At 39.3% G+C, this 23,400-nt stretch overlaps 1 protein-coding gene and 1 long non-coding RNA gene across 8 annotated transcripts in view; one reads left to right on the top strand and one right to left on the bottom strand.

Moving 5' to 3' along the window:
• Positions 1-23,400, top strand: part of Klhl32 (kelch like family member 32) — a 225,317-nt gene that overhangs the window by 42,823 nt on the left and 159,094 nt on the right. For all 7 annotated transcript variants that reach the window (XR_003836500.1, XR_003836499.1, XM_021160284.2 and 4 more), the window contains 2 exons: positions 10,508-10,592; positions 18,572-18,752. Coding sequence is in view for 5 of the 7 variants with exons in the window: in XM_021160284.2 (XP_021015943.1) it covers positions 10,570-10,592; positions 18,572-18,752 (204 nt within the window). In the remaining 2 variants the exon portion in view is untranslated. The remainder of the gene's footprint in view (positions 1-10,507; positions 10,593-18,571; positions 18,753-23,400) is intronic.
• LOC110292750 lies at positions 11,030-18,689 on the bottom strand. The gene is made up of 2 exons (XR_002377742.1): positions 18,470-18,689; positions 11,030-11,544 (listed from the first exon to the last, which is right to left on the bottom strand). It is a non-coding gene; the product is annotated as an uncharacterized LOC110292750 (long non-coding RNA).

Below are 23,400 nucleotides of genomic sequence, written 5' to 3'. Positions count from 1 at the left end.
AATGATTCCATTTCCATATAAAATTACATTCTGAATTACTCAAGATTAGTACTTTAGAATCAGGACAGATGATAATTTCATCCATAAATGTGTCCTAATTTATAACTATGTTTTCATCTCAAATCTAACTGCAAAAGAAGACTTGTGGAGAAGAGCCCCGTATAGCTTTATATTCTCATGGCTAGCATGTCATATCTCCAATTAATAAATATTACCTTTTGTACTTATTCAGAATGTAGGGACTGTTTGCAATGCTCTTGTGAGCACTGGCTAATACAGAGTTTCATATGAATTCTTTTAGTTCAGGTCTTTTGCCTATATAGGGAGTTAAACTATGTCTCCCTCAAAGTTATGTTTAACTCTTAACCCTTTACCCATGAATGTGACCATACTTAGAAAAAAAGAATCTTAAGTCATTGAATTTTTTTTACAAGTCCTAAATCCAATATTTGGTATACTAATAGAAAAGACAGGTGCATCCTTGGCCTCCCATAGAATTGTTTTTAGAAACAATGAAGGGATATGGCCTGGACTTCAAGTGAGGAGGCAGCTGAGAGTCTTTTCTTTGCCCTTGACCCCTAATCTCCTCTTTTTAAGCCCTAAGAATGAGGCCAACACACTGCTGTTGCTATACAGCCAAAACTGAGTGACTTTAAACAGGACAGCGGCTTTTCTTTCCTAGTACTGTGTAGTACAAGAAGGAAATCATGGTCTTGGCAAGGCTACACCATCTCCTGTTACATTGCTGCTTGTTTGTACTTGCAACCAGTAAACCTCTGCTTTTGATTTTGAAAAGACTCTGGGTTTGTGGCTGCATTATTCTAATCTCTATATGTCTTCACATGGCCTTCTTTATTGTGACTTGTGATATGTGTATTCTTATTCTTCTTATTATTATTATCATCATCATCATTATTATTATTATGAAGAACACGCTAATATATATCTTCAATTCCAGTAATCAGGAGGCATAGGCAGGTGGATCTGTGTTCATTCAATATAGTGACTTCTAGGCCAACCAGAGCTACAGAATGAAAACAGATCTCAGAAAAATTGTACACACACACACACACACACACACACACACACACAGAGAGAGAGAGAGAGAGAGAGAGAGAGAGAGAGAGAGAGAGAGAGAGAGAGCCCAGGTTTATCATACCAATGAAGAAAATGTTCTACAGCCTTGTTCGTAGCTATGACTGGTGGGGGAATTTTCTCAGATGAGGTTCCCTTTTTCCCAAATGAGTGTACCTTTCCCATGTTGACAGAAAACTAGCTGGTACACCAGTTTTGAGGAAATTTCAGTATGTGCTATTTGATTATCTAGCATTCAGTTCATCTATGGAGCTGAGGGTGTGCTAGCGTACACTTCCGTTGGAGCAAGCATGTAAGAAGGACTCCTCCAACTTGGCAGTGTTCATGCATACTTAAGTTCCTTTTATTTTGCTATTGGACTGATGCCTAGGACTTGGATGGAAAGGTGGAGAATGTGTTTACCTTTGAAGGCATGGATATAAATTTGCTTCAAACAGACATTTCCTAATTACACTCTTAAACTGTGATGCTTCTTCAATGCTTTGATGGGCACCATCTTCCAGAAAATGACTATTTATTTGCTCAAGTAATGTCCTCTAAGGAGGACATCGTGCACCTCAACAACGTCTCATGTCTAGCATATTTTTACAATCTAAAACACAAACGTTTTACAAGATATTCTTAATTTCTGTAGCTTAAATCTTTAATCTATACAGCATCTGAGAGACTGCATGGATATGATGAAAATTTCACAAAATAATAGGTTCTTCTGAAGTCATAATCTTTAAAATGGCAGCTTTTATCTTATTCCTTGTCCATGTCCTTTCTACTCAACTGTTTTGTCACACCAATAATAGCTGTGTACATACCACCTAATGTGCTAACTAACTTAATTTTGTTGCCTTTCTTACACTAGGGTCTAAATTATAAATTCCCAGGGGCAGTTTATTTGATATGTTTGACATTTACAATGGTGCCCATATGAATACAGTAACTGAATGCATTTACTTTTATATGAACCCTGATTATATATATATATATTATAATAAATATATATGAATATATTTATTAATGAGATATTTTCAAATCTAATAAAATAAAATTATATTAGTAGTGATGAGTCTATTAAAATAATTTTGAGATTAGATCAAATAAAGAAAACCATCTCAGAATGACTTGAACAGTAATATTCATGATTTCTCATAAAATGATATTTCAGAAAATAAATGGATACAACCTATATTTAGGAAACAGGTTTTGTCCATATAGCAAAGTTTTGGCTTTCTTAGTGGAAAAGCATTCATGGATCAAATGTTGATTACTATATCCTTTGTGGTAGTTCAAATGAACATAGCTCCCATAGCCTCCTTAGTTTAGGAGCAGAGAAAGAATTATGTCTTAGTCACTGTTCTATTACTGTGAAACGACAGTATGACCAAAGTAACACTGATAAAAAATAAAAAAGCATTTAACTTGGAGCTTGCTTCCAGTTTCAGAGGTTTAGCCCATTATCATCAGGGTAGGGTGCATGATAGCATGTCAGCAGGCACTAGAGCAGTAGCTTAAATCTATAGGCATGCTGGGGGCTGGAGAGATGGCTCAGTGGTTAAGAGTATTGACTGCTCTTCCAGAGGCCCTGAGTTCAATTCCTAGCAACCACATGGTGGCTCACAACTATCTGCAATGGGATTTGATGCCCTCTTCTGGTGTGTCTGAAGACAGCACCACAATGTATTCGCATATATAAAATAAATAAATAAATCTATAGGCATCCTGACCTATAGGGGGGGGTGAGAGGGAGAGAGAGAGAGAGAGAGAGAGAGAGAGAAAGCGCAAGAGCACCTTGGCTTGGCATGAGCTTTTAAACTCTCAGAGCCCACCCCCTAGTGACATATTTTCTCCAATATGGCCACACCTCCTTACCGTTTAAAATAGTGTCACTCCCTGGTTACTAAATACTCAAATATATGATCCTATGGGGGAACCATTCTTATTCACACCACACAAATGTCCATTCCTATACTGGACATTTCTATAATGGACATATAAAACTACATTTCTATAAATATTTCTGTTTTTCTTTCAAAACATCTGGTGTGTACCCACTTCTCAAAGTAGCTGTAATAATCCAGAACTACAAACAAGCGTTACAATGTGTCTTAGTTCAGGTTTCTATTCCTGTGAAGAGACACCATTACCAAGGCAACTCTTATAAAGTACAACATTTAATTGGGCCTGGCTTACTGGTTCTGAGGTTTAGTCCATTATCATCAAGGTGGGAAGCATGGCAGTATCCTGGCAGGGCTAGTGCTAGAGAAGGAGCAGAGAGTTCTACATCTAGTTCTGAAGGCAAACAGAAGGCTGATTTCCAGGAAGCTAGGAGGAGGGTCTTAAAGCCCACCCCCACAGTTGCACACTTCCTCCAACAAGGCCACGCCTACTCCTACAAGGCCACACCTTCTAATAGTGCAACTCCCTGGGCCAAGCACATTTAAAGCACCACACAATGTCAAGATGATTAGACCACTTTGTATTCCCTCAGAGATAAGCATGATTGTGTTAGTTATAAATGTCTAGTCCAGACAACATAGTTCCCGCTTGTCACAAAATGAAATCATACTGTAGTTTTTTTACAGTTTGTTTCTTTGACTTTATAATTCATAATTGATACTTTCAGAACTATTATTTATATATAAATATAAGACACAGATAGTTGCATTTTGAAACATTCAGACCACAGAGACTACAAAAACAAAAGCAGCATCAATTTATACATAGCATAAAGAATCAGAAATAAGCTTCATTTACATTCATAGAGATCTACCTGCCTGTGNCTCCTGAGTGCTGGGATTTAAGTCATATGTCACCATGACCACTCTAATAATAATTAATAATAATAATCTAGAACATTCCTAATGTTCTTTGTGAATATTGATTTATGTGTCCTAATACCCAAGCAGTATACATATTCAAGTTAGAATAGCATCATCATTGGTCCCTTGGCTCATGGAACAAAATAATGTTGCTTTGATTTCTCTACAACACTATAGCTCTTATCTGAAACTTTCCTGACTCCTAAGATTAGCTATTCCCTAGGAGGATATACAACCTATACTTAGGAAGCAGGTTTTATCCACATAGCAAAGTTTTGAGTTTTTTGAAGTGGGAGGGCATTCATGGATTGAATGTTGATTACTATATCATTTGTGGTAGTTTGAATGAATATAGCCCCCATATACTCATATATTTGTATAGATATCCCCCAGTTGGTAAACTATTTGGGAAAGTTCATGAGGTGTGGCTTTGTTGGAGGAGGTGTGTCACTGGAAGTGGGCTCTTAGGCTCAGTCCTACCCCAACTTGGTGTCTGAGAATCAGATTGTAGAGCTCTCAGTTACCTCCTCAGTGCCATACCTGCCTGCCACCATGTTGCCACACTTCCTGCCTTGATGGTAAATAGATTGATAGGCCTCTGAAACTCTTAGCCAGCCTCCAGCGAGTGCTTTCTTTTATAAGAGTTGCCATGCTTGTAGTGTCTCTTCACAGCAATAGAACAGTAACTAAGACATCGTAGCCGTCGACAACAGGAGGCAAGCACTCACATACCCTGGCCTCCATCTCTTTGTCTTTGCTTTGCCTGTTCTGTTTTCTAAACAGTCTTGTACCATAATTATCCTCAGTTATATTTCTTCACATGTGTCTGATGCTTCTGACCACTGCTACTGTTCTCTATGAAACAAGGAGATGGTGCCCAAAAATCCTAAACTGGATGGAAATGGCTTTTCTCTAGAAGACACTTTTGTTGTGCTTTATATTTATTTCCTATATAAAAAATTTGCAGGAGGCCTGCTCTGAATTTGGTGGTTTGTTTGTTATTAAGGTGGAACACAGAGTTGGACGAAAGCTAAAGACTGATGATTCCTGGCCTTATAATCTTACTATTTGTGCTTTAATAAGCACTAGATTCTTCCTATTCTATGGCTAAACACTGCTGGTTTCTGTTAATAAACTCCTCTGTTAGTAACAGGGATTAGGGGAAAAAAAGTATGGTTACCAGGCTTTTTTCTCTAGCTCTAATGCCTCTCGCTGACCAGGCAAGAGACTTGAAATTCATTAATTGTTTGTGAACCGGACAGAGAAGAAAAGAAGAGAAAAAAATTCTTTTACACATGCACACATACCCCCACTCTGGTTGGGGCCAGTCAACTCTCATCAACTCCACAAGTGTTCATGCATACTTACATACACAACTATACCTACATATATACATTTGGCAGATGGAACAAAAGCTCTAACGAGCAAGCTCCAATGAGCAAGCACCAACGCAGAAAAAGCTCAGTCATTCTGGATGAAAAAGAAGCTCCAACCTTTATTGCTGAGAGAAAGAAAAACCCTTTTCCTTACTGTGATTCTTAGGTCTTATACTTTCTCAGGATAATTGGTCACATTGTTTTCCAAGCACCCTTTCCCCATAAGTTCACAGGAAGGCTAAGATACTAATTCAAGTTACAAATTGATAAGGAGTTATACCAGAAATGTGTACATGTGCTTCCATTAAGACCAGTACCTGACTAAAAGTTCACTATCTGTTGCTAGCTCCATAAGTTCATTATAAATTTAAAGCAATACATTTTATGTCACAAGTTAGCATGGCTTTGTTGAGAGGTATCATCTGCATGTGTCTCATTAGTTTAGAAGTTTTGAATAGATAAACCAATCAATATTTTCTTTTCTGTCCTTGTACCTACAATAAACTGTCCACTCCTAGTTCATTTACCAATTTAATTACCAGATAGTGGTCTCACAGCTATCCTAGAAAGAATGCATCCCTTGATTGTAAATTTGTTCCAAGTCTGCTTTCTTATCCTAGTGTAATTAGTGCATGACACATGAAGGTTTAACCTAATTCTATTTGCAGCTTTTCAGACGGCTGGAAATTACTTGTATAAATTTAGGACTTCTATAAAACCATCATCAGGAATTATGCAATCATCAAATTGTCTACATAGCATCTCTATATGATAGTACATCTTTGTTAATCTGCAGAAAATCTGCCCAATAGGGTGGGCTAATGCCTGGGAATTGTTAGGCTATGTAATAGTGACGCTGTTGGGATGGAGTCTCTGAACACCATGCAATTCAGAATTTGCTCATCACAGCCATGCAAAGTGATGGGCCGTCTCCAGAAACCTTACTTATCTGTCTGTAGCCTTTCCTAGATGGCTCCTGACATTTACTTAAAATTTTTACTTAAAAGTGTTATATATAGAATGTATTTTTATCAAATACTTTTCCCTCTCCTAATGCTTTCCAGAACTCAGATATATCTAGCTGGATGAACCGGTGTTTATTGGAGTCATTTATAGGCACATTGGTGACTTCTGCAGCTAAGTTCCTAAAAGCCTGCCGTCGTGTGCTTCCACTCATGGTCACTACTTCACTTAGTTAATCTTCTACCTCCTAGACTGTACTGCCTTCCAAGATCATGTGCCACAGAGGCTGCAAAGCTGGGGCGGGGGTGTCTGTAATGTCAGGTGAGGGTTGGATAACCCTTACATACCTCTACAAGAGAATGTTGTTAAGCCGGGTATTGTGAGGACCCTTTGAGTGCAGGTAATTATACTTCTTTGATTTTGAGGTAGTAATGGATATGTCATGCACAAAGGTCAGAATCTTAGAGCAGGTTCATATCCTTGTCATATGTGATAAATTGGTGGGGTTTTCTCTGATAGGTAGAAGCTTGGTAGAAGGCCTGATGAGAACACAGCATTTTACATTATTAAGACATGATACGGGAACACAGCTCAGCCTTAGAAATGGAGTGTGAAGAGGAAGCCTGTGCTTTAGCCATATGGCAGAGTTGGGATTTGACATTATTGACAATTCTCTTGTTTGAATCCTTATAATTATTAAATAATCTGAAAAGGAGTAGGCTCTCATGGAGCAAGGATGTGCGTGTGTAGAAATCTAAGAATCTTCCTGGAGGGAATTTCTGTGGACATTGAGATGTTTTAGCTTCTCACAGAAAAAAAAAAAATGAGTGCTGATTAGGAAAGCAAAAATGAGAGCCAGATGTTCTAATGGGTCAATAGTGGAGAGGGAGCTATCTCAAGAGACATCTGTGTCAGAAGTTTCTCAGCCATCCATGACCCAGCTTCATCTGAGTAGAGCATGGTTTGTCATAGACCTGTAGGCAATGTGGTCAGAGCCTCCAAGCCACAGTAACTTGAAGCAAACTGGGGAGCTTGACAGCAATGGCTAGAGGTCAGACTGGTTTTTGTTTTTTTTCTAATGTTGCTTTAAAAAAAATTATTAGATATCTTCTTCATTTACATTTCAAATGCTATCCCAAAAGTCCCCTATACCCTCCCCTCACCCTGCTTCCCTACCCACCCACTCCCACTTCTTGGCCCTGGTGTTCCCCTGTACTGGGGCATATAAAGTTTGCTAGACCAAGGGGCCTCTCTTCCCAATGATGGCTGACTAGGCCATCTAGGCTTTGCCAGTGCCCGGTAAATACAGAAGTAGATGCTCACAGTCATCTATAGGATGGAACACAGGGCCCCCAATGGAGGAGCTAGAGAAAGTACAAGGAGCTGAAGGGGTCTGCAGCCCTATGGGTGGAACAACAATATGGTTTTAATCACGGAGTAGAGTGATGGCAATATGACAGTGTTATTTATATACGCACTGGGGTATGGTCAAACTCTCATTAGCTCACCCCCTAAATGGAGCTGAGTCCTTCTTCTCCTGCATCCTTGCTGGAAGCCATCTATTGTGGAGGGTGACACCCTAGCATCCTATCACAGTTTTAAAGAGTTCTCTCTGATGGCTTCCTGTCTAGGCTCTTACTACTTGGGGGAGTGGGCTGAGGTTGAGTGGTGATAGGGGTTGACATATCCCTCTTTCTCAACTGTGCATCTGCAGCCATTGATATCACTGTGAAAGTAGCTCATTTGCTCTATATGGACAGTGGGAGCATGGATCATGGGCTTCCACGTGATTTCTGGTGTCACCACAGACCTAATTTTTCTCAAATGACTTTAGCCTGTGCCAAGTTGACATAAAAACCAGCTAACCTTAACACTTGACTCTTCTGCCTTGAGGCTCTTCAGCACCTTAAGATAACTGTGTCCTGGAATATGCACCATTTTTGGTGCTAGGTATGGTTGAAAATGTGGACTCTATACAGTCCTCTGAAACCTGATTTCATTATGCTCAATTTGTATTGTGTTAGTTAGTCCTCTGTATCCATGGGTCCAGCATCCATGGAGTGACCTCAGATCAAAAATAGTTTTAAAAATGTGTCTTATTAAATACACACTCTTCCTTAAACAATAAAACAGCAGAACTATTTTCTTAGTTTTGACATTATCACAAGTAATTTGGCAGTGGTCAAAAGAACCCTCAAGATCTTCCTCTCAGATTTTTTTTTCTTTTCAAACTATTATGGATTAAGATGATAACAAAAAGGATTAGTATTTGACATGTTAGGTACATTAGCAAAATGTAAAAGGAAAACACTGCATCAACAGATGATCACTACACAACTCAGATTTGTAGGGATTAAAGAAATTTAACATCTGCTTACCAAGGAGCTGTGACAAATTAATCTCTGGTTGGAAATTTCATATGAAAAGAGATAAGACGGGTCATTCTTAAACTATATTCTGCATCTGCTGGTTCTTAGCAATTGTTAGCTCAATGTATATCTGTGTGCAGAAGAGGTATATTTTGCAGTGGAAATTTCTGATATCCTCCACAGGATATCGATATGTAGAAAAATAATAGTAAATAGTAAGAAAACTTTTCTATGGTGGTACATTCTTAATTCATCTTGACTCACCTTTAAATGCTATTTTAATTCATCAAATTAAACTATGCAGGATGAGAAGGCCATCCTTAGATAAGTTTGGAGAAACACTAATTTACCTTGCTGACCTGCCTTGAGCATTGCTAGCAGGGAACTGAGCTCACTTTATGATTTTTCTATCACATACTGTTTGAAATGTAGCAGATTAGATATAATACCTTAATGGTGAACTGTTCTAACCTTTAAGATTCTTTTCTCAATTTGCTGGATTAGTAACCTAAGATTTTCAAAAAGAGTAAGATTTTTTTTTAACCCACCTGTAATAAATACCCTTTCCCATTTCAAAGCTCAAGTGTTTGTCTCTGTTTGTGTTTGATATCATACCATAGAGCCTACAAAGCACACTGTGAGAGGAACTGTAGCAATAATGGGTTGCTAAGCAAGTCTCTCAGCTAATTAAACAATGTGGCTTGAATTATTCTAACCGTCTGTGCAGTTCACCCATGATGGAGCAGGTGAGAATGATGCTCATTTTAGTTTTTGTCAGAACTTACACTAGAAATAAGTGAAAGAATATCTTACTTATAATAATTAAAAAGAAAAGGACTGCTAGGTGAAGTTGTATGGACTGAATGTTTGAAACAACCCAATATGCAGTAATAATCAAATACCTAACCAAATGGTAATTTCATTAAGTATTTCAAAATCATACCAATTGCAGGTTTCTTTATGATATAATAAATGCTACGTTTTATCAGATTACAAATATTTTATTATGCAAACCAGAAGCACAGTGTAATATATCCCTTTTGTAAATAACCATTTTTACCCTATTATTGCTCCCTTTCAAAATAAAATTGAGACAGAAGGAAGCCTACTCAGCTTATCCAAATTATAATTAATTTTGGCAATTGGGTGTATTACAAAATGTGAGCTAGAATCTCTAAGGAGAGTTGTAAAATGCAGTCATGGACCAGGTCCCAGATTGTTCAAATAATTTATTTTTCTGTTTAGAGTTGTATCAATCATTAAAAACCAAGGCAAAAGGTAGGTAGCAGGGACGGATGGGAAGTGCACACAGGCCAGGAACTTCAGCTCTGCTGAGCACACCTGCTCTCTTATGCTAACCCTGGAGCTGCTGTGAGGATCCAGTTGTCATTTCCTCCCCATTTTCCTCCTCTCTGTGTGTGACTTCGTCAATGAGTGCTCAGAAACCCTGGCCTTGATTAGAGAAGCATCATCTTTCTGTGTGTACATACCCAGTAGGTACTTGGTTTAAACTGATTCCACTAATCACACTTGGAAGGAAACTGAAATTTCCATGGATAGTGTCTGTGGTTCCGATCACTGCAGGCGTAGTTCGTAAGATCTTATTTGTTCCCCACGACTATTGGATGTTTTTTCTTTCTATCTTTAGTCAGCTATTATCAAATCTCAAATACAGTATACTTTCTATACTCAACTCTCTAAAAAGGTCAAAAATCTGAAAGTTTAAAAACATCAAGAGCATGTCTAGGAAACTGGGAAGGGGCTGTTAAATGTCAGTGTTCAATTCCTATAGGCCCCTCCATGGTGTTCTGTGGCACTGGTGTCATGAGCTTCTAGAATGCTCTTTGCATTTTTCTCACTTTTTCTTCCTTTCTTATACTCTTTAATGCAGCTGGAATGCTTGCGGATTCTTCTGAAGCCTTCTAAGCCTGACTCTGAGGACCCAGCTTGAGGATGCCGTCTGAACACTGCCTCAGGTACACACTGAATGAGAAGCCCTTTTCAGTATGGCGAGCTGAACCCAGGAACAATGCAGTGCTGAGCACAGAGCACAGAGCAGTGAGCAGTGAGCACTGAGCACAGAGCACTGAGCACAGCATAGAGCACTGAGCACAGAACAGTGAGCACTGAGCACCGAGAACTGAGCACAGAGACTGAGCATAGAGCACTGAGCACAAAGCACTGAGCACAGAGCACAGAACACTAAATACAGAGCACTGAGCATAGAGAACTGAGCACAGAGCACTGAGCACAAGGCTCGAACTGAGCACGATTTGACTGAATAAACAAAACAGTCATAATTTTTGTGATTTTGGTATTTGGAAAAAGGATGAACCACTAAGACCTCTTGATCAAACTTAGAAAAGCCTCATGAGTCTTTGGCTGATACTGCTTTTTGTTTTTGTTTTTGTTTTTTCTTATTTTGGATGGTAACCCTTTGAGCAAAAGGCAAATCACTATAAAGGTACATGATAAAATTTTGTAGAAAACTATGCTGTCTCTGAATATTAACCCCTTTAATGCAATCAGTTTGGGGAAGATTCAGAAGTTCCTGATACCTTTTTTGAATATATATTTATTTAATAAGTATTTGCTAAGACAAACATTCAACTTGATGTAAAGTACCAGCTATGACTAATACAAAATTTGATTTATTCCTTCGTAAACTGGGTATTCTATCATAGAAACAGCTACACCATCAGCAATGCAAATGCCGTGATGAAAGCCGTTCTGATGGTAAAGTGCAGTGCAAACACAGGAAAGAAGCAGGCCTGAGATCCCAAGGGTGAGCTCAGCTGGGCGGTGCACCGAGGCAGGAGGGAGCTCCGCAGTCTAAAGTCTGAGAGGCAGCCAGAGGGAAAGTAAGTGGCGGCCATTCTGCCTGGAGGCTGGTCCCCATCAGTTTCTGAGGAAGCAGTCCAAAGGTCTCTAGAAGAAATAAGAAGAGAGGTAATAGAACTGAGAAAGAGCTGTGGAGTCTGAGGAATTAGATATTTCTGTTAAATAGACCTGTTTGAAGCTATTAGAGATGGCTAGTTCCAAAATAAGTTCAGAGTCGGTGGCATTGCCAGAGCAGGTGTAGCACCTCTTTATGCCTCTTGTGAGTTTGTTGCAGTCAGTAATTCTCAGTGGAGAATTAGGGAATGGTGTTCAAGGGCCAGCAGTATTTCTTATCATCAGGGATCGGTTGATTTTAGCTACATATTGTGCTAAACATCTTACAGTGTTTAAGACTGGTCATCAGAGCAAGGTTTCTTAAGGTTGTTTAACCTGTCTCAGAATGCAGTTAATTCCAAGGCCGAGAAGCCCTATGCTAGATCTGGTGCCCTGCCAAAATGGTACACGTGGACTATGGTATTTATATGGTACGACGTCAGACAGTTTGTTCCTTGGTACCAGAATCTGTGTGTTCTCCAAGTGATTTCTTACCCTAAGCCTGCAATTTATGGTAATCAGTTCCCATCCTTCTGCCCTGTCTTCCACTGTGTAGTCATCTCCTTCCCTGCTCCCGCCCACAGCCCTGGCACCCCTCCTCTCTGGCTTCCATTATGCCTTTTGGAACGGTTGCAACAAGACCACGAATGCTGTTGTGTCTTCCTCCTCAGCACAGACCTTTTATGGAAGAGCTGCCCAGATTCCAGGCCCTGGGATCCTCAGCCTGCTTTTCTCCAGAGAACCTTTTCTTCCAGCCACATTAGACCGCAGCCAGAGCATGGATCTTGTTATCCCCGTTAGTCACTTAATGTCTGAGATTCCTCCTGCTGTGGATTCCTTTCCCAGCTTGCAGGTTTACCTTTTTCACTAGGGCTGTTATTTGCCTTCATGACTGTATCTCCATAGATGCTATTGAGTTCTTTTTATGTTGACCAGCTATTGCTGCTGGCCATGGGACCTGGCCTTAGGGGTGGTTTGTATCTCCAGTGAGATTCTGTTGGGGAGAAGTAGGTTGTCATTTATGGCAGTTATCAATTTGAGGTAGTTTCTGGATCAGGGGTGAGCACTTTTGTCCACTTCTCTTCTTACCACTGGGACCTCACCTAGCACCGATAAGTGCAGACTCTATGCATGTTGCTGTGATCTCTGATATGTGTTCATATGTTCCTTGGTTCTGCTGGATTGGGTGTTACTTCCTTGATATCCCTGCATGCTCTCTGGCTCTTACAATCTTTCCATCTTCTCTTCTGTTGGCTTTCCTGAGCTCTGAGAGGAGGGATTTGATAGAGGCAAATCATTTAGGACCAAGTGGTGCCTAGCTTTATGCCCATTGACTGGCTGTGAATCTCTGTATTAGTTCCCATCTGCTGCAGCAGGAAGAGGCTCCTTTGTTGATAGCTGGCTGGTATGTGAGTTAGCAGAATGGTTGTTAGGAGTCATTTTATTGCTGTGTTCCCTTCTTAACAGGTTTAAATTCTGAAACTTTTGCCCAACCTTTAATTTTTTCCCATTTCAGTTATTTGTGTGGCATTTGCCTGTGAGAATTTTCATTCAGATGAACTGAATAATCTATGCTGCCCAGTGCAGATCAGTTCATAAAAGTCTTTACATCAAACAAGCCCCCAGATGCCCAGAGTTTTACAGCTGTTTCTGGGGTTCCTATTTCCTGCCCCTTAAGAAGCAAACCAAGCCATGACTTGCTTCTGTGCTTTCGGGGCCTTTTCCATGCAAGCAGCTTTTACTGTGCTCTTGGGATAGCTGGGCTTTGTCAGTTTCTCTCTGAGAAACATGAGTTATGTTTCTCTCCTTAGCCAAGGCTGAGTTTTGAGCTTCAGACCTATGAATCAAGCTGTGCTTTTGACACCTGCTCTTAGAAAGAAAAGTCTTTAAGACAACTCAAATTTAACATATCCCAAAATGAGTTTATTATTTTCTTCTTTTCTAGTTGCCCTACTATTGGGACATCAAGTTTTATAAACCTGAAATATGAGCATCTCCATGAGACTCCCCCCTTCCCATCCATATCTATATCTAACCTGTCACCAAGACTCCTAACTTTTCCCCATGAGTAGCTTTCAAATCTGTTCATCTCTCTGAAGCATTGTCCTGATGTTTCAGGGCAAGGCTCAGATAGGTTTCAGCTATTGCCGTGGTCCCAAGCTGCCCCAGTCTGGTCCAGTTTCCCTAAGTGCTCTTGGGACTACAATCTAGTTGAGCTTTTCTGAGACTTGCCATGGCTCTTGGTTGCCCTGGCCCACACATCCTACGTGAGTTATCACCTCAGCTGCGATGACTCAGTTCCTTCTTACCCTCAGTTTCAGCCACTGATTTCTGTAGAAGAGTGTGTCAGTCTGTCTGTGCTCCTTGCTGACACAGGCCAAAGCTTGCTGTCCTCTTTTCTTCCATACATCTTCTCTTCTTTGTCTCAGAGTGGTAACTCATCCATCTGTACCTTAGCTAGTTCTCCTTTGGGAAGCTGAGAGTACTTACTTAGTGTGCCACTGTCCTGATACACTGAATATGCTGTTATGGCCGTTACCACACTTTATTTATTCAGTATTTTATTTCCAGCATCTAGAATATCAAGGCAGAATAAATGTTTCTTATATGTAGGAATCAGGGAAGGGATATAAAAAGCTGTTGGTGTATAATTAAACTTCTTTCTCCTCCGTAGTCTTAATATTTCTTACTTGTGCAAAATGTATTAATCTAAGCTTATTATTATGGCTATGTTTATTTTTAGCACCCACTTTATAGAGTTTATAAAGTATTATATAAAAATAAAATTAATCCCATTACCAAATCTTTTAAAAGCCTGCCCACATAAATAAATAGCATTCTTTTACTATTAATGTATAAAAATATCTTTACCCTCTTGAGTGGTAGTTAAACATTAAAAGAGAAATCTACAGAACTTTTACAGTTGAAATGTGAAGTAGAAAAGTATAGAGTTGTTTTAGAATTTACATCTTAAGAACTTTCTGAATTCAGTTAAGTGAATAAATGAAAATAAGAGCTGTTGGGATCTCTGGGAATGAAGAGTTAACTCTATGCACTCAAAGTAGCCATTTGCACTAAAGCAGAGATGCAGAATGAGCAGGAGGCCACTGTTAGAAGCGTGCTCTGCATTTGATTTACTAGTTTTTGTGATTGGTTCCAGAATGAAAGTTACTGGCTCTAAGTCATGATTAATCCTATTCCCTGGGACCTCATGAATGAATCTCCCCATTACTAGATGCTGGTATGTGACTAGTCTGGGGCTAACTCACTGGCATCACTAATGTCCATCAGCTGCTGAGGGAGTCTGCGTTTCCTACTGTGATCCCAGAGACCTGGGTAAGCCAGTCCTGTGAGATGCAGAAATGGTGTTCTCGGACAGTGGCAGCTTGCCTGGAGTAACCTGGTAGGGTGCCTGTGAACTGGTGGACTTGGAAATGGAGTCATGACAGGAAACATGTCTAGTTTAAAGTAGATACATTTAAAATAAGGAATGAAGAGACAGCTCTGATTAATCTCTGTGATGTATTTCATAGAAATCAGTGTGTCCCGAGTCACAGCCTAAGCTTTATGGCTTAAGTATAAAAGTATTAATGAGATATATTGAGTCCTTTTTTTCGTATCATTTTTGACAACACACCTTAACTTGCACTAGCCTACTGAGAGAGTTCGGCAGCCCCAGATTGCTAGTGGCACCTGTTTTAGTAATGCCGACCTTGGGCTCCTACAGAAGACAGTACTGCTGTTGCACTTGGGGAGCCCGGGTACCTTCTGTACTAGCTGTGGATTTTGAGCCATACCATTTTTTCATGGAAGAATTTTCCGAGTTTTAAGCATCTTCTCAAATCTGAATTTCCCCTGAAAAATGTGGAGCCATTCTCAGGTCTTTCCCCAGCTATGGGGAAAGTTTTGATGCAGTTTTTCCTTTGTTTGTTTGATTCCCAGTAGTGAAAAGACATTGGTCTAACCTAGGAGGTGAATATGCTGGTTTGCCATTTCTTCTCAGGGCAGAGGGATCTAGTGACAAGTGTCCGTCTGCTCCCACCTTAATTTCTGCTTGATACACCGTAGCCTTCGGTTTCTGTTCTCAGTTTGCGATCATTAGCCAGGTGAAGTAAGCCTCACCTCTTCTGGCTGTCCTGTGCACAGGTGTGCTGTCAGGTTTGCAGAGGTGAGGGCTTTTGCAGCTTTATAGCTGAGAGATAAATGGGAGACTGCTTTGCGAATAGTGATGATGTGTTGAGACTTGTTGATTAGTGGGCCTTTGAATTCTTGCCAAATGCCAGTGTATTTATTTTTGCTTTTTAAGAACTCATAACATATTGGTTCTAAAATATTTAGGCTCTTCTGCCAAGTGTTGTCTTAAATACCAGCTTATGGTGTTCTTTAAGGGTGACTCTTCCAAGCTGAGCTCTTAAGTCTGGGAAGGCAGGAAGCATCACTATTGTTCCAGAGTGCAGCCCTTCAGTCTTTGCCAAGCTGCAGTTCACAGTTGCTCTTTTCCTGCCAGGAGTTACTCACTTCCAACAGATATCTCAGTGCAAACACTGGCTCAGGCTTGATAGTGATGTGGATCATGTACTAGATTTGGAAATAAGAAAAGAATTTAAAGCAAGTATTTTTTTTAATTTTTAAAAATTTTAAAAAGATTTATTTATTATGTATATAATGTTCTGCCTGCATGTATGCCTACACACCAGAAGAGGGCATTAAACCTCATTATGGATGGTTGTGAGCCAGCATGTGGTTGCTGGGAATTGAACTCAGGACCTTTGGAAATGCAGCCTGTGCTCTTATCCCCTGAGCCATCTCTCCGGCTAAAGCAAGTATTTTAATGTTCTCTTATTCTACTACAAATGAAATTTCAAAATTCATTTACGGTGACATAAAAGAGGAGAAAAGATAGTTTCTAAAGTTATAATACTTAAACTCCATTTTCTGTTTCAAAATGTTAGTCCTAGTACATAAGAAAACAGCTTTGAACATGATTGCATAATTTTGTGATTATTGCATGCAAATTGTGCTTTCATATATTACTCAAAAGGGTTGATTTCGAGTCTACTTATATATGATATAAATATAATCTCAACAGGAGCTTTTGAATCTTTTGTCACCTTGGGCATAAGTTTTGGAGACCATTCTTACAGATAACTTCTCTATTAAAGCAGGAAAAGAGTTATACCATTTTGTTCTTAACATTAGTTTTTTTTTTTCTTTTTTTAATTCATGATCAAGAATTTTGGTAATCTTATCTGTAAAACATAGGTGCCAGTGGTACCTTCTTTCAGTGTTACTAGGAAGACTAAATTGTTAATTATAATTAATAATTATATATCATGTAGGATACTGGGCTGAAAACTGTAAGCAATGTAATTGCTAACTATGAAAATGTCATCATTTTAGAAAAGCTTTTTCAGGCTATCCTAGCTTTCTACCTTGCTGATAAGGAATTCTTGTTTCTTTTCATCACGTCTTTTACTTAATGATACTAATTAATCTGCATTCTAGGTGTTACATAGAAAATTGTATAAAGAACTATTTATGCTTCCGAAAGTAACTTTCAGTTACTGATTTTGAAAGCCTGCCTACTGCAGGAGCCACAGATGAATATTCAATGGCTGTGAGCCTTTCAGATTCTGCTGAAAATAATCCTTACACCTTCCCACAAGAACTTCCTGTAGCCTCACTTTCTCTGGAGTTATTTTCTTTCCATAGTTTGGACTTTGGTGCTTCCCAGCAGGAAATGTTTGATAAAGCCTGCTGAGTACACTGGCTTTTCCCAGGAAGAATTAGGCTAATTGTAAGGTAGAGATTTGTATTTAATTCTAATTCACCAGCTGGTTGGCAGAAGTAAGGCAGAGCCCTGTCAAATAAAGCAACAGTGTGGGTAAGACTTTGTCTCCTCTGAATAGCACTTTTTCACACTGGCACCGAACACAGAAATGCCAGGTAGGGAGAGAGCATGTTCAGGCATCCTTAGATATTCTTACTCAGATTTCAAAGGAGTTCACTGTTTGGACACAGGGCGTGACACCCATGTCATCCTCTGGTTGTAATTTAGTAATGACATAGCTCACTAGTCAGAGCCCAGGACTTGTAAGGTTTTGGAGTGATGTAGAGAGATTTTTAATGATCTAAGCTAGAATTGTCCATAGACATATAAATTCAGTTTGTGTTGTGAGTTCATGGCATCATTTCTGTCTCATTTTAGAAAATCTTTGAAGTTCAGGTAGGACTTTTGAAAGGACACAGGATAAATAGGTTAGGATGGGGGAAGAAGATGAAGTGGTAAAGCTTCATCATAGGAGTTTAGCAATCTCACAAAACAAAAAGAAAAATAGTCTATTCATATATCCAGTACAGTGTTTACATAGACATTGGAAATGGATATTTTACTTTTAACTTTTAATAGTCTTTTTCATTTACAAGGACACCTTTCCCACCACAGATATAGGTCTCATGTAGCTCAGCTTGACCTCTACTATGTAGCCAAGTTTGGTGTTTGAATTTTCTGCTTCCCAACTACTTGAATGCTGAGATTGCAGCTCTATGCCACTGTGCCCCATTTATTCCAAATGAATGTCTTCTGACATTTGTTGTGAAGTGGGTAGTTTCCCAAGTTCTGACTGATGCTGTGTTTGATGCCACACATGGGAAGGTATGCTCACCTATACACATAAAGCAAGTTTTGCACACACACACTGAAGAAATAGGAACTCAGAAACAGGCTCATAGGTTCACAGACATGTGTAGACTTTCACAAAGTTAAATCTTAGCAAAATCAAAACCAAAATAAAAAAACCCCAGGGAGCTACCAAGAGAAAAAGTCCCAGGATAGGGCAGAGGAACAAATTAGAGTAAAGGAAAACAAAGAAACAAAAGCCAGAGAGGGCAAAATTGAGAACAGAAAGGTCAGACTCACAGTGCAGTAGAAGTAGCCTCCCCAAAGTCCAATGAGTGAGAGAGCCCCAGGAAGCTGAGCTGGTGAAAGGAATAAACAGGGCTTCATTACTCTCCTTTGTAGTATTCAAGAAATGCTGACGGGCCAGAGGCTGTGCCACTCGGAATCTCACAATGACACTGTCCTGGCGGCACTGAATCAGCAAAGAAGTGATGGCATTCTCTGCGACGTGACCCTGATCGCTGAGGAACAGAAATTCCACGCTCACAAGGCAGTCCTAGCAGCCTGCAGTGACTATTTCCGGGTAAGTGAAGGTGGATGTGTTTGTCTTAGGATGTCAATGCACAGAGGACAGCCTTGCTTCCTGATCTTTCCTAGGCCGTGAGCCAACTACATGATGGACGGCAGATTTGTAAGTGTTGAGAACCTGTGTACCTTCCTGGACAGAACTGAGTCCAGGGCCCTGGTGGGACATTCACTGGACTGTCCTGGGTGGCTGCAATGAGAATACATTTAACAAGCACTGGATGGTGTGACAGTGACATGCATGGCATATGAAGATATGGTTCTTTTTTCCTAGAACTTATTTGATTTCCAGCTGTGAGTGATGTGTGCTGATATGACCAGGGTGGATGAGGTCTTTTATATTTATATTTCATGTAATCATCATGCAAACACCTTGTACAAATGCATGCATGTGCTATTAAAGGCTGCCATTTTTTACATATCAGGAAACAGAATCTTAGAGAGTAAGTACTTAGGATTCAGAAAGTAACTAAATAATCAACACAGTTCTTAACTTGCATATCTGGCATTTGACATTTGTTTGTTAATTTTAGAAACTTATTATTTGGGAGCTGAGGAGATGTCCAAGTGGTTAAAGTGCAGGCATACAAGTGTGGGTGGGTACTGGGTGGAGCTCAGATGGAGTAAAGTGAAAGTAAAATGGAAGAGAAATTGAAGAAGATTCCTGGCCTCAACCTCAGACCTCCAATTTTGTGCCCATATTCATGCAGACATACAGCCCACACAGAGATGGAATAAGAACATTATTATTGTATGTGTGCATGTGCCTATATATGATGTAGGCATGATGTGTGTGGGTGCACATACCAAGGCATGCATGTGAAGGCCAGAGGCAACTTTGTTGATTCTTTCCTTCCATCTACCTTTACATGGGGTCTGGAGATCAAATCCGGTTGCCAAACTTGTACAGCAAGGTCCATTACCTGTTGAGCCATTTTGTAGTCTCGTCTTCCCCGTCCTCCTCCCTCTCCTCCTCCTCTTCCTCCCTCATTGTTCATGTATTCTAAAGCAAGTTCTTTTAAAGGTATCATCTATTTTCACTATCTGTTTCTCCCTCCTGTTATTTCCCCTCAATTTTCATTTACTCCTCCTAATCGCTCCCTTCTCTCCCCCCCCCCCATCTCTTACTGTGTTGTCAACTTGGCAGACTCTGGAATCTCCCAGGAGGTCTCTCTCCAGATAGGTCTTTGGATATGCTGGTGGGGGAAAACCTACCTTAATTGGGGCAAGGGCTACTTCCTAGGTGGGGACCCTGTATTAGATGGAGACAGCAAACTGAGCCCTAGAGTGGAATTCACACCTCTCTCCTTTGGACAGTGGCCAGCTGCCTCCAGTTCCTGCTGCCTTGACCATGGGTACCTTGATCTGTGAGCTAAAATAAACCTCTTTCCCTTCAGTTCCTCTCCTTAGAGTATTTTATCAGAACAATAGGAAAAAAGCTGACTCCTCTGTTCTAGTCCACTGATTTGCAGGTTTGTTTTTGTAGTAGTGCCATAGTATTTTTGTTACAGTGGTTTTTCAGAATAACTTTAAATCGGGTGTTCTAAGACCTTGCTACTTCTAGTTTCTTTCTTTCTTTGTAATCTGTTTCTGTGAAAAAATCATTGGCATTTTAATGGAAACTGTTGAACCTGTAGATGCCTTTTGATAATATTGTGATATCAAGTCTACTAATCCACTAGCATTGCCATCTTTCCATCTTTTGTTTCTTTCTTAAGTGCTCACATTTTTTACATTGTAGTTTCTTGGTTAGGATTAGTCCTTGGTTATTTATTTATTTATTTATTTATTTATTTATTTATTTATAAAGCACCGTGAGTGGGGCTGCTTTCCTGATTTCTCAGCAGTATGTTGGTTGCTGGCGTATATATTAATAATGTAAGTGGATCTGTAATGAACACCAAGATTTCCCTAGTTAGAGTTCTATTGCTCTGATAAACCACTTACCAAAACTAATTTGGGGGATGAAAGAAATTAATTACAAGATATAGACTATCACTGAGGGATGTTGTACGGTTTGAAAGAAAATGGCCCCCATAGGCTCAAAGGGAAAGGCACTAGGAGTGGCCTTAATGGAGGAAGTATGTCACTGTGGGGGTTAGGTCTTACATGCTCAAGCTACATCTAGTGTGGCATTCACTTGTGCTGTCTTCAGATCAAGATGTAGAACTCTCATCTTGGCTTCAATTTGGTAGGCTAGATGTGTCTAGAAATTTTCTCATTTCTACAATTTTTTGGAATTTACAATTTATTAGATTATAATTTTATTCTATATTTTATTAAATTATAACTTTATTTCTGCAATTTTAAATTTTTATAATTTATTAGAATATAACTTTCAAAGTATGCCTTAATAATCTTTTGAAGTTTACTAATACCAGGCATGCCTTCTTAGTTGTCTCTAATTTTATTAATTTGGATCTTTTAATTGTGTTAATTTGGCTAAGGATTTTTCAATTTTTTGTCTTTTCAAAGAATCAGCTGTTTGTTTTGTTGATATTTTAAAGTAAATTTATTTTTGTTAATGTGTGTATATGTATGTATGTATGTATGTATGTGCCTCTGTGTGGCATGCTTATGTATCTATGGTTACTGGCAGAGATAAGAAGCCTGAGTTGCTGGTGGCTGTGAGCTGCCTGATAGCAGTGTTGAAGTCAGAGTTCTCTGTAAGCAGAATATATGCTCCTAACCAACGGCCCAGCTCTTCAGTCCTAGTGTTGGTTTTTTGCATAGTTTTTTATTTCATTAATTTCTGTGTTTATCTTTAATATTTTGTTTGCTTACTGGTTTGGGCTTTGGCTTATTCTTATATCCCATATCACTAAGAAATTTACTGATAATTCTCTGCTCTTTTGATGAAACCACTTATAGATATAGACATCTGTTCCCTTTAGAACTGCTTAAATTGTGCCCCACAGGTTCTGGTGTGTTGTATTTTTGCTTTCACTTTATTCTTCTAGAATGGACTCTGGACTCTCTTCTGCTCTGCAGACTTTTCTCTTTTGCTTAGCTGCTGTAACTAGTGCTTCCCACACTCACCACCCTCTTAGTATGGCTGCATTCTTCCTGTGCCTAGTTTAGCCCTAGAGATTATAACACCCTGTGCATGGGTGTCATTTCATCTTCTGATATCTTCTAATTCTATCCATGTTTGACTCTTGCCCAGTATTCTCTATGCCTTTTTATATGGATACAGAAACAAAACCTGGATAATTGTTAACTGGAAATGAGATTAACTTCTGACTATACATTTTTCAAGTCTACTTTTTAAGAAGGTTTATTTTTTTTAATATTTATTAGTATTGCCTGCAAAGTTTACTGCATGCGTGCCTGGTACCTATGAAGGCCAGAAGAGGGGCCAGGATCCCCTTGTCCTGTAGTTAGGCTGCCATGTAGCTGCTGGGACCCAAACTTGGTTCTTCTGCAAGAGCAGTGGGACCACTTCTCCATACCTTTTATTTCAGCTTTTCTTAAAATTTTTTAAGTGTTGCTTCAGTTGATTGATGGCTGTCTTAGTCATGGTTCTAGTGCTGTGAAGAGACAACATGAGCAAAGTAACTCTTATAAAAGAAACCATTTAAATGGGGATTTGCTTACAGGTTTGGATGTTTAGTCTGTTATCATCATGTCAGAAAGCATGGCAGTAGGCATGGTAGGCACATTGTGCTGAAGCAGTAGCTGAGAGCTGCATCCTAGTGCACAAGCAGAGGTGGGGAGAGGGAGGGGAAGAGAGGGAGGGGGAGAGGGAGAGGGAGAGGGAAAGAGACAGACAGACAGACACAGAGACTGGGCCCAGCATGGACTTTTGAAACCTCAAACCACACTCCAATGACACACTTCTTCCAACAAGGCCACACCTAATCTTGTCAAATTGTGTCACTTCCTATTGACTACACTATTCAAATATATTGGCCTATGGGGGATATTCTTATTCAAACCACCACAATGACTAGGTAATATTTTTGAAACATAGCATTAGTGAATACTGATCTCTCATTGGCCAAAGTAACCCAATGGCCACTCCCACAATTAGTGTAAGAGAGCAATTTTGACTAATAGCGGTCTAAATATTAATAAGTTGGAGTACACATTTCAGTATGATGTAAAAATAAATCCTTTTCTAGAAATACTCTTCTCTAAGGATGATCATATCAATTGTTATCTGATACCAAACTGCCAACTCTGAAAATATATGTACAAGTCACAGTCTATAGATTCAGCAGGCTTTATTATATGCACATACACATATGCATATAACAACAATTAATATAAAAGACCCCATGACTTTACCAGAGGGTTTGAAGCCAAGAAAAGGAAGAGAGAAATGTTGTAATTCTAATATCAGAAAATAAATGAAGTAATATAAAAAGTTCCTTTACAAAAATCTTTAAATAATACAGAAATTAGCAGAGGTCTTTAGGCCAGCTAATGATTGGTTTAGATATTTCAAATAATAATCCTGTTTTTTTTTCATTTAAGAAATAGTATCAATAACATTCTGTTGCCAACTAACAGTGATATGGAGCTTTTTTTTTTAATTTTTAATATTTTTATTACATATTTTCCTCAGTTACATTTCCAATGCTATCCCAAAAGTCCCCCATAGCGCCCCCCATTTCCCTACCCACCCATTCCCATTCTTTTGG

This window comes from Mus caroli, chromosome 4 (assembly GCF_900094665.2).
Source record: "Mus caroli chromosome 4, CAROLI_EIJ_v1.1, whole genome shotgun sequence".
Taxonomy (NCBI): Eukaryota; Metazoa; Chordata; class Mammalia; order Rodentia; family Muridae; genus Mus; species Mus caroli.
Note: the sequence above shows the minus strand (reverse complement) of the source record. Positions and strands in the feature narration are given on the sequence as shown.